Raw genomic sequence first — 12,168 nt, 5'->3', positions numbered from 1 at the left:
TCACTCAGCCCCAGGCAATAAAAGAAGAAATCCACTTACCACAAATGCTATCAGGCTCTTCACCGTGGACTCCCAGAGAAAGCAGCTCCAAAGGAATTGTATTGTATTCCATATTGCCATGGTGATTTTTTTCACGCGATCAACATTTCTTGATAAGATCTGATAAATATTGAGTGGGAGGAGGGGAGGAGAAGAGGGGTTTAATCAAACACACTAATATCCTACTATTGCTTCAGAAAAAGGGATAATTTAGGCTACAAATGCATGCCAGGGCACATGTCGCAAATAAAGCCTCTATTTCAGACACATTCGCCAGCTCCTGTCTGCTTTCTGATTACACCCAAACCTTCCAGATTTTCCTCATCTCTTACAAAAAAAAAAAAAAAAAGGCACAAACTGATGCCAAAACTAAATAAAACAGTTATACAAACCTACCTTTATCGTCATTTAATTCTTAAAATACATCAATGTCTCAGGGAAAGGGACAGAGAGAATGTAGTCTGCTCCTCTTTTCTACATGTTTTGGACTAGTCCATAGAAATAAATAGGGATTTTTAGATTTATTATAAGGCCTCTCTCTCAATTTTAGAAAGAATAATGGCCATTGTTCTTAAATCCTATGGACTTTTTACATAAGGAATTTAGCCTTCACAAAGAAGAGAATAAGGCTCTCATTGAGCTTTAAGTGCTGCGAAGTGTGCAAAATCCACAGCTATCATTTTCCCCACTCTGAAGCACAAAGCAGAACTACTGATGCAAGCCAGATCAGAAAGCAATTTCATGTTAACACAAACAAACCTTTTAATATATACAGAAATACACTGAATTTACATGTGTTCAGCATTTTATGCATAAATAGGTTTTGTTCTTGCAACCGTGCTACAGCAATTCAAATCTTTCAGAAACATATACAAAAGCTTAGCCCAGACCAAATTTTCACCTTTTTAGAAAATTTGCGGTTCTCCTCAGTAAAGCGCTTTTCTCGGGGCTTGAATGTTCTAATACTTGCTTTTATCTAGAAAGAAAAAAATTAATAAAAATGAGACCATGTAGTTTTAAAGGAGTTATTTCATCTTCATAGCACCAGAAGTGCTCAGGAAAATTAGGAAATTCAGTATCTCTCAATCTTCCCAGACTCTGTGTGACACAGGAGTTGCTTTTAATACATATTTGCTACAATGAGGATGGTGAGGCACTGGCACAGGTTGGCCAGAGAGGGTGGATGCCTCATCCCTGGAACCATTCAGGTGGACAGGATTCAGACCAACCTGGTGTAGGGGAAGGTGCCCCTTCCCATGGCAGGGCAGGGTGAATGAGATGAGCTTTAGGGTCCCTTGGACCAAACCATTCTATGATTCCACGCTAAGGAAAATGCAGACAACTTAACTTGGGCGAGGCTGGACTCACTTGAGCAGGAGCAGAGCTGTGGCACAGCCCATGATGCCCTTAATAAATAGGAGTTAAACTCAGTAAAAGACTGGAGGGCATAAAGGATTGAGACTGACTCAGCCACCTAAAAACTAACCACTGTGTCCACGCCTCATTAATTTTCCCGTCAACACCCTGGGAAGAGAACATCCCTGGTCAGCTTTTCAGGGGAGAACTAGGTATTAAAAGTAATGTATAATAAAATGAACCTGAAGCCCTTTTTTGGCTGTTGCAACTGAAGCCGTGGCTGCAGCAATCAGCACCTCCTTCCTAAGGTGGCTTTAGGTTATTTGTCCCTCCAGGAATGCTCCTTCTCTGTCCCATCCACCTGAAAGGGCCATAGCTCAGACAGCCCAAATCTTCTTCACTCACAACATCAAACATCCCTCCACCACCAGATGCAACGGGGACAAGACTTTTCTGGCTTGGCTCTTGGTTTTAAAAGCATCACCCCCACCCTCGTCCTTGCAGATTCACACTTTTCTTACACCAGTGATAAGCAAAAGGAAAATACTTCAACTTACAGGATTAAAAAGGACATCCAGCTCCAAGTAAATTACTCCTTTTGAAGCACGGTCCAAGTCTTTATTCTTCAGCGTGTAACAACTTTGTTTACCGTTTCTAATCTATAGTTTGGGGTGGGGAGGAGAGAAAAAGCATCAGTATTTTCCTGGCTGTTATCCTCAATATAATTTAAAGACACTGCAAACAAATAAATAAATAATTGTAACTCAAGCACAAACGAATAAAAAATAAAAACTTCTCCCAAACCCTGATAATATACTCGGCGCCTGAAATACAAAACAACTGTTGGATTAGAGACCTATAAAATCACAGATTAAATCTCTTGTGGTCCAACTTTAATTTTCAGACCTTGTACTTTATAGTAGAGCATTGCACGCAATAATCAGTCTGAAAATTCTGCCCTGGAAGCCAGTGAGTTGATGGGAAGTAATCAGCCTCTGTTATTACAAGTTTAAAATGGGATTTTTCTTCCAAAGTTTAGGAAAAGAGCCACAAACAACAACTTTACCTACCTATTGCACACTCCAGTACACGAAACCACTTCTTAATGCTTAGTTTATTGCAACGTTATCAAATTATTACCCAGCAAACAAATGCAATCCAAAGAAATGAATCGGCTGAAGCGGAGTGAATGCTAATGTAACAAATGTTCAAAATTAACAAATTCATGTAAAAGACTTCTCCCCCCACCTCACCCCTGAATTTCAATACCACTTCTCTGCTCTGATCAACCCATTGGCCCTATCTCATTAAGCATCTATTAAAAAAAAAACCAACCAGCCCAAAAACAAAATACCTTCCTTGCCATTTTGTAAACTATTTGGCTCAAAGCAAAAGCATTCTTTCTTCAAAAATGATGGCAGAAATGTATTTATTACACACAGTGGGATATGTATTGATTAAACATTTGGCTTTTTAGGAAGCAGACCAGTTAATTCTAAACAGCAGTAACATAAAAAAGTGCAGCTTACCAAAAAGCTATACTGAGGGACTGTAATGATCAAAGATTAAAGATAACGGAGGAAATTTGGGGGCATGAAATTGCAACCATATTTAAAATGGCTATTGCTGTTCTGGCATTTAAAAGAGGCACTCATATAAACCATGGTAGAAATGAGTAAGGAAAAAAAAAGGTGTAATAGGAACTAAGTGATTTCACAGGACAAGAGAAAGGTCACTTTCTTTCCCAATGTTGCTCCACCCTTTCTATACCAAAACAGCCTGTCAAAAGGTAGATGGGATTTCTGCCTAAGGACTGAAAAGGAAGAGGGATCTCACAAGGACCAACTTTGTAACCTCAGTGGTGTACAGCCAGGAATTCCAGCTATTTCCTATTTTCTCAAAGCTTTACCATTACAGAGACCTGTGTGGAACTCATTTAATACCAATAAATAAAAACAGTAACACTAAAGTGATCACAAAGCACCTCTGCTTTCACCACAAGAGAGCACACACAGTGCTGGGGCTGGCAGCAAAGGATGCTGCAGGAAAGGGGCAGGTAAAGAAACATTTTGCAGTCCTGCAGACTCAAAGCAGAAGAGATGCCAAAGTGATTAAACCCTTTTCTACGGCCAAGTGGACTGGCATCAGAAGGTCCTCGGGCCAACTGCCACATTCAGCATTGTCAAACCATCATAAAGGTTTCTGTTTTCTCACCAATTCACTTTTCCCCTTTTCAAAAAGAAAAAAAAATGCAAAAAAAAATTTACTGAATGAAAACAAAATTTTGTTCAGAAAATAGTGATTTTGTTAAATTTTACAAATTAAAGGATAAATGATTTTACTGATGGCAGGAATACTGAGACAGAAGGATTTGGTTTGAGGTCCTTGGTGGAAGCAGCAACAGGTTTAGCCTGAGCTTTGATTCATGGATTCTGCTGTGACAGGATAGAATGAACTTTATTCCCACTGTGTCTGCAGAGATGCAGATGTCCAGTATATATCACAATATCCTAATTTTTGATTCCCCACGGTTATTCATTTTGGAGCTGAATTTCCTTGTGTTTCAGGTATATATATTTCTCATCACATTTCAGCCAGTTACACCAGAAGCAACAGCTAGTGGGAAAGCCTCTTTATATTCTTTGGGATATATTTCTTTCTTACATCTTTCAAGAGCATAACCCACAAGGAAAAGAAATGTGACATACAGCTAAGTTGATAGAAAAAGGAAAAAAATGTTTCTGACTATTTGAGCCTGATACTGTGGTATTCTGCACTCAAAAAAATACATTGGAGAAAAACTCTTCATTTTAAGAGCTGGAGCTGAATCAAACATTTTGGGTGTGTCTGCAGGTGGTTTCAAACAGTAAGTTTTAAATCACCAACAAGTAATTTCCACCTCTGTATTTGTAAATAGGGGTTGCTTGGGAAACTTCTTGAATTGTGTCATTATTATTGTTGCTGCTATTCTTAAATTGAACAGGGCAGGAAGTAATGCAGTGCAAATAAAGTTTTAGAGTCAGATTTATTTGGCATATTTAATTCTAAGTGTTCAAACTATCTGGAAAGAGATGTGCAAGTATAACAAAGCCTAGGACTAAACATTCATACAGATATTTTAGCTTCAGACTTTCTTAGAGGGAAAAAAGCACAAGAGAAGAATGGCAGGCTATGAAATGGCCTGTCTCCACTGCATTTTCATTTGGATAAAAAGGAAAAAAACTGAAAAAAGAAGTCAAACAAAAGACTCCCTTACAGTTTTGGCACTGTGCTAGGGCAGCGTGGTTCAACAAAAGGTACGGGGTAATTCTAAGAACCATGACTGCATGGAGGTTACACTGGTGGCATGTCTCAACTGTGCCCACGTGCAAGAAAACATGCAAAAGAGCCTTGAATACTCCTCATTTTCATTGCATCTGTTATTGAGGCAGAGTTCAGATTCTGTTCAGCTTCTCCCCCAACTTGAGAGACAGACAGTTACAATCATTTCATTTTGCATCTATTTCTTTCTGCTGTCTGGGTACTTTCCCCCAGTCTCTGCTATTCCCAAAGACTGCTTAAATGCTCTCTCCAGCTGTGGAAAAGAGCGGCCAGGGCTGGGGTCATGGGATGAACCTCAATGTCAGAAAGATCAGGTTTCTTCTGTCACCCAGACATCTTTTGCTACAAACCTGATGATGTCACACGGATTTGTCAAAATGAGTAGTTCTGATATCTATGTGTAAAACAGCTTAACATCTACTTATGGGAAAAGGAAGGGAAAGGAATATTCAAATTAAATGTGAAAATATCTGCAGGTAAGCACCTTAAAGAGACATAATCAATATTTTTCCTTTATTGATGATGCTTTATTATCCTCACTGAATGCTAATGCCTGCATTCTCTGAAAGCTTCTTAATAGCTTATTGGGGCTCAACCACCAAGCAAGACTGCCATAACCCTGGGATTAACACGAGAACAGCAGTCCCTACCACACCCACATGCTGCATTTTGCAAGGTCACCATCAGAAAAATAGTCTGGATTTTCATCCCATAGGAATTTCTGATATTTGGGGAATTTCCCTCTTCTGAGTCAACACAGAAAGACAAAACCATATCCATATTTTCACAGAAAGAACTGTATATTCTGTATCAGATCCCTTCTCCATACGGGACCACAAAAAGGAAATTATCAGTTGGAAGAAAAGCTGAAATTCTTTTCTGCAATAAATATTTCAACCTACAGAGGCACTTGAGGCAAAACATTCCCTGAAGTTGCCTCTAACTGAAGGAAATGTTGAGGTACACGAGACCACCATCCAGTCAAGGTCCAAAGTGCACCAGGTTCCTCTCAAATGAATGAATATATTTGCTAAACTCTTTGCACAGATGTCCCCAGTAAAACAAATGTGACTAAACACAGTATTGATGTAGCCAGCCAATGCTAAATCTATTAAGCAACAACCTTCTGACCGCTTGGGAATTTTAATGAAATAGCAAAAGCCAAGATTGATATGACACAAAACACGGAGAAGACAGGACCCTTACGCAGCAAAGCGTGTTTTTTCATTGCTCTTGTCTTAAAGAAATATGGTTTAGAGGCTTTTTTTTTACATTGATTTTAAGAAAACTTCACTCTGTATCCAGCTTTGATGCAGATTCAATGTCATATATTGATGACCTGACAGAAGAACGCTGGGTTAAACCTCTGTACATCAACACCTGTGACGTGTGGAGAGGGTAATGGCTACTCTCCAAGGGTAATTCATCTAAAGCATTTGGGACCTCTGATATTCCTGCTTGAGCTCATTGCTGATGCACAATGTCATCCCATTTGCCCTGCATAACATAAAGCTGTCTTGTAATAGACACACACCTCCCCTTATCAAACAGTGTATTTCCCCAGGAAAAGATGAAAGCAAGCCACATATTTGATCCACCTGCACGTGAATAAAGAGGTTTTTGTTCCTCCCCAGTCTTGCCATATGCACTGAACCAATTTGTACAAAATGCCTGTTCCTTCACCCCAAAACTCTTTACCCCTTCACTTTGAATAACCTTCTGTGGGATCCAAAGTGGAATGGAGATTTGGGGTTTTGGCAGAGGAGTGCTATCCAAAGACCAAAGAGATATGGAACTGATGGACTGAAAGAAATCAGGCAGGGCTTTCATATGAGGGCTTCGAGCCAGTCTGAGGAGGAGCTGAAAACCCTGGGAGCACAAGGATCCTAGGTGATACTTGAGACAACATCCCTGTCGGTACTTTTTCAGTGAGCAGCGAGTGGTTGGGGGAGAATCTAATGTCAGCAACAAGATGTTGTTTTCCCTGGAAGAGAGGTGGGGGATTTTTCCCCATTCCAAAAATCCTGGTTCATGATCAGGATAAAAGTCAGAACAGACAGCACACTTCACAGCTGCCTCCATCGCATAAACACAGCAATTTCACTTTTCTCAAATGCTAAAACTTTCTCCTGGAAAGGACTGTGCACTTATGGTCAAGTGCTAAGTAAGTGCCATCGTCAGGTGTCTGCTCTCTGAATCCAGGCCATCCTTTAGATAATCAAGCTTGCCAAAGGCACACTCCTTGCTTTCAGTATATCATTGGCAACTGACCTTGCCTGGCATTTGAGAATATTTCATAGACCTCTTCCTGTTGGCTGGAAAAAAGGGGTGCAGCTGAGGACTACTCTGACCTGATAATCCAGCAGATAAAAAACATTCCATTCTGCGCTACAACTCCACACTCAAAAGGCCTTTCTACATGAGGATATTTGATATACTCTGCTTTCAAATTCATTGAAGCACACTATATGCTCCCATGTCTCTAATAACTTGCAGCCTTCTAGGAGATAGGAGTCTCTTGAAGCAGAAGAAAAAAGACAGACCCTCACAAAGACACACGGTTTCCTTTACTAAGATCTAGGACACAAAGGAACACAGAGACAGAAAGGACTTCTTTGATAATTAGTTCAAGTCCCCCAGAACCTACAAAACTTCTAAAACCTATCAAACTTCTTTCTTGAAGTAATAAAGTTTTTGCCCTACTTCTCCATTACCAGGTTCTTCTCCAGTTTTTGGCACAAAAGCTTGCTCTGTTCAGTGCTCATGGGCTTCCCTTTCACTCCCCACACCTCAAAATCTCCCTCCCAGCCCAAGGCTTGGCCAGGCCATACTCTATGGGTCACTTCTGGCAAGAGGGATCCATTTGCTGGATACTGTGGTAGCACTGATCTGTTTCTTTTCTAGTGTAAATTGTGAATGTGGCTGACCAGAGCAGTGCTTGAGATGAGGTCTCACACTTGCTTTAGAGGAGTAATTTGACAAAAGGAACAGGAGAAAAAAAGTACAACAGGTCGATCAACATGGAAAAGTTAAAGCTAAACTACAAACTTCTCTCCCTCTGTCCCCAAATTCAGTTTATTGCTAGCAAAATGTGCATTTATCCAATTCTCCTTTATCACATCTACCAGGACGTGAAGTTTGCAGCTTTATTCATCATTTGTCACCTTAAAACTCTTTTCATGCTGCCCGTCTTTTTATTTTTATTATTTGGTTCCTGCAATAACCCTAGATCACAGTCAAGGATGAACGGAAAGAATACGTAATTCCACCATCCCTGAATTTTGTGCCGTAAGGTTATTCTTGTGCTAATGTGATGATGAAGGTGTAGTCATATTTGCAAAATGCCAGCGTGGCACTACTGAACACATTTAACCCAAAATTCGGTGTCATATTAATTAAACATTTCATATCCCTCCAACACATACTTTATTCAAGGCAATTTTTCATTAAGAAAAGAATCTAGTCATCCATGAACAATTCCTGAAGTAAACTTACTTCATGTGCTGACAGCTCACAAGTCAAACTTGTGCATTTTTAACGGGAAAAAAGAATGGCAAAAGCACATCTACTTTCAAAAGACAATTCAATGCCAGGCAAATATTAGGTCTGATTACATACAGAAATTGAATCTACATGATTATGAGGCTTCCTTGAGTCTTTAACTTTTGTTCTCTTTTAGTATATTTATCTAAATGGTTCAAAGGATACATTCAAAGTTACAGTCAAAATGACAACATACATTGAAATTCCTATTTGAAGAAAAAGAGCTTAGAAAATTACAGTTCTCTGTCTGAGCAGACCAAGTTAATAGGTGCAAAATGTTTTTAATCAGAAGCAGAGATGAGTATATTTACACTAGATTTGACTGAAATAGGAGGCAGAGAAGTTTGGATGGGAAGGAAGAAGATCAGTTGGCAAGGGAAAGCATAAACAATTTTTATTTTATTTTTTTTGTCCCAAACCTTGGACACAGAAAAACCTACACTGAATAGTTTGGACATTACCACACACATGCACTCCCCTCCTCTGCCTTGTTACATGCTTCCTAAGGGATACTTGACAAATGCCTATAAAATCAACAGAAAATCCAAATCTAACATCTTCTCACTGTGAGCCCACACAGCCTGCTGCCGATCATGCAGGCCATTTGGCAAGCACTGGGTCTGCAGGAGAGCAGCTGCTCCAGCCACTCTCTTCCAGTAACATCAGAGATACGAGGATTTGGGGAGAAATTAACCAAGTGATCAAAAATGGAATAAAAGATGTTAAGAGGTTTTTTCCTCCCTGTAAACATCAAATAATCCTCCATGCCCAACTGACTCTAATATTATTCTAAAACAGAAGATATTGACAACTCAAGCTACGAAAATAGATGAACAATCCGAAATATCCCCAAAAAGATCACGTAGTCTGAGCCACGGAGGGAAAAACATTGTACAACAGCATGTGGGCCACTGAGAGCTCAGTATTTACTCCTCAGATCCTGTATCTTAGGCTCTTCATATCCCCAAATTGCTGGGGTTCCCCTGTTTCAGACACCAGTGAGAACAGTGCAGGGTGGATGAAAGCATATACGCTTTTGTGAAGAGATTCAGAAGCCACATTGGTTTTAATTCACATATACTAGAAATACTCTTATTTAGACAAAATCACAACAAAACTGGAGCACATAGACCTACTTCCTTACCATTGTAAAGCATTCTTTAGTTTGGGATCATAACCTCTAAGTCAGTTCAAGAGTCTTCCGGGCAGCTCATTATTTATTTGGAAATACCAAATGTTTCAGTCCCCCTCTCTGATCTTGACTGGTCCTTTACCTGAACTGCATTGATGCTGCGAGGCTTATATGGCCTGCCTTGATCAGATGGGACCTTTGCTTTCCCTCTAGAAATCTCCAGTTTCTCCAATCTCTGCTGGGACAGAGCCCCACAAATCCATCACTGCCTTTTCCTGCAGCAGCCAACCTCTAAAACTCAAAGACAAACTCTTGCCTTAACCCTGGAAGATGTGTGTCAGCCTTTCTGCAGAGGTGAATCTGCTTTCACAGGGATGTTTCAAAACAAGACTGCAATTTTGTACTCTGCAGTTTCAATCAGGATCCACCATCTGCCTATTTGAGAGTGCTATTACCCACAGCATCACACCAAAAGCATGTCACCACAGCCTGTGTTGCTGGAACTGGTTTATATATGGAAAGTATAAATGTCATCATAGAATATCCTGACTTGAAAGGGACTCACAAGGATCCTTGAGTCCAACTCCAGCACAGGACAACCCCGAGAATCACACCAGCATGTCTGTACAACAAATCATCACCCCGCACTCTTGCACAGGGCTCAACTGCACAAGTATCTGTCACAGCATCCCCTCAGCAGAGGGAAATCCTGCAGAGCATCACTGCCTCCCAACTCACAGCAAACCCCATGCTTACAGCTAAACGTGTTCACACAACTTGGCTAATATGGCACAAGAGTCCCATGATGTTTCAAGCCTCATCTACTAATTGATTTGATAAGTCACAGCCTAGAAAGTTCTTCCTACATGTTACTGTAAAAACTACTAGACTCTTCAGTGACACTGCACATAGACACGGAGTTGTTTACGTCCTCTTGATCTGGTTTGCTCGCTAATACTGCCAGTCTTGTTTCCAAATTAAATCAGTCTTACCAAACACAAAGCTGTTTTTCCCCATTCCTCTATAAAAGTCTTTTAATGATCCTTTCATGTTCCACTCTCTTTAGCTTGGCCTTTTTTGGCTGTTTCTGAAAAAGCTTCAACTCTCCTTAATCTCCAGAGCAACCGCTTTCCCCTGAGCTCGCTTTGTTTCCACTTTTGATTTTGCACTCCCATGGTAGCGCTCACTCCTCACGTATTTGTTTACAGAACAAAAGCCACCAGTCTTTAAAAGCACTATGGAGTGGAAAACACCCCTTTTAGGTAATTTCATTCAGCTGTGCCAATAACAACAGCTATCTCTAGTCAATCCTACTGTGATGTGCAATTACTTTCTTGGAGTAAAAAGAAGCAAGACAGAACAAGGACATGCTTAAAATGTTACCTTCAGAAGATGATGTGGAAACACACAGAACAACTCAATTATGTTCTCAGACCTACGTGGCACTGATGAAGTACAGACATTTCTGCAATTTGCTTTCCAATCAACCACATTTGTACTAAGATGGGTGGACAATGCTCGTTACACTAAGGAGAACCATAAACACTGTCAACTAAGGCATGTATAGATCACAAAACCTGTTTAAATCTGTGGGGTTTTGTGCTAAGGGGGGAAAAAAACACAACTTGTTCCCAGCCAACCATGATACATGTGGTAAAGGTAACTTACAGACAGCAAAGGGATGGCAACTTTTCCAAGGAAATCAGGAGGTTTGTCTCCATCTTCATCAAACACTGTCACTTCCAGAACATCATGAATATCTTTAATAGGACTGGAACAAAAAAGTGCAGACACATAAAAAATAATATTCAATACACATGCACACAGTCTCCTCCACAAAGACCTGAGACTACTGTTTTACTAATTAAGTTTGTATTACCTTGGGGTATATAAATTAGCATTTAATTAAATTCCCCCCCAAAATGAATAAAGTGATGGGCATTCCCCAAGCTTTCCCCTCATGTTTCAGTTGCATAACTAGGTGAAGAAACTACCAGACAGTGACTTTTTGGTATTTTTTTGTATTGGTGATGCTATCAATGTAAAACTCAGCTCTCCAACAGAGAACGCTGGCAACTGGGAGAGGTCAAGGGCTGAATTCAAACCCAAGTTTCAGTGCATTAAAACTGCACAGTGACACACACAGAAAAGTGTGCTGCAGAAAACCTGGATATAATGGGAAAGGCTTTCTAGTGGTATTGAAAGCTCCAGCTAAAATGGACTCATCCACCCAAAACAATCCACACTGCTTCAAAATAAATCTAAATCATCATTAATTTATAAGGGGCTTAATTATTTTTTTTTTTTATGGACAAAAATCTAAGGAGAGATGAGAGTACCTGACTGGTTCTGCAGATTTGGTGCTTGGACTAGCCAGGCAACATTAGTAAGAAAGTCAGAGAGAGTCCATAGCTGACATTTCTGAGACCCACAGGAAGTACAGACACAAACTTTCTTTTTAAATAAAATAAATTTGGATTGTTATTAGATTTATTTTTCTGGCTGAACATCCGACAAGACTCATCTGCTTGGCACAGTCTCAGAAAAAACAGGGATGAGTAGAAGCTCCTTGAGAACAAAGTATGAGAAAGGACTCCAAGAGACAAGCATTCAGCTGCACCCCTGAATTAAACAGAAATACAGCAAAGTATTTCTATTCAAGAAATCAGATAGTTTTTCTTGTGTTCTCATCCAGTCTAGTATTTATGAATGTTGCTTTAGCAAGAAGTTTATAATTTTCAAACTGTTCTTCAGTGGACAGATGCAAACGTCACAAA

At 39.9% G+C, this 12,168-nt stretch overlaps 1 protein-coding gene across 2 annotated transcripts in view; it reads right to left on the bottom strand.

Moving 5' to 3' along the window:
* Positions 1–12,168, bottom strand: part of MCTP2 (multiple C2 and transmembrane domain containing 2) — a 98,941-nt gene that overhangs the window by 43,448 nt on the left and 43,325 nt on the right. For both annotated transcript variants that reach the window (XM_053988285.1, XM_053988286.1), the window contains 4 exons: positions 11,060–11,162; positions 1,953–2,054; positions 941–1,015; positions 40–159 (listed from right to left, as the gene is read on the bottom strand). In XM_053988285.1, coding sequence (XP_053844260.1) covers positions 40–159; positions 941–1,015; positions 1,953–2,054; positions 11,060–11,162 — 400 coding nt within the window. The remainder of the gene's footprint in view (positions 1–39; positions 160–940; positions 1,016–1,952; positions 2,055–11,059; positions 11,163–12,168) is intronic.

This window comes from Vidua macroura, chromosome 12 (assembly GCF_024509145.1).
Source record: "Vidua macroura isolate BioBank_ID:100142 chromosome 12, ASM2450914v1, whole genome shotgun sequence".
Classification (NCBI taxonomy): Eukaryota; Metazoa; Chordata; class Aves; order Passeriformes; family Viduidae; genus Vidua; species Vidua macroura.
The sequence above is the reverse complement of the archived record's forward strand: the minus strand, read 5'-3'. Positions and strand labels throughout refer to the sequence as shown.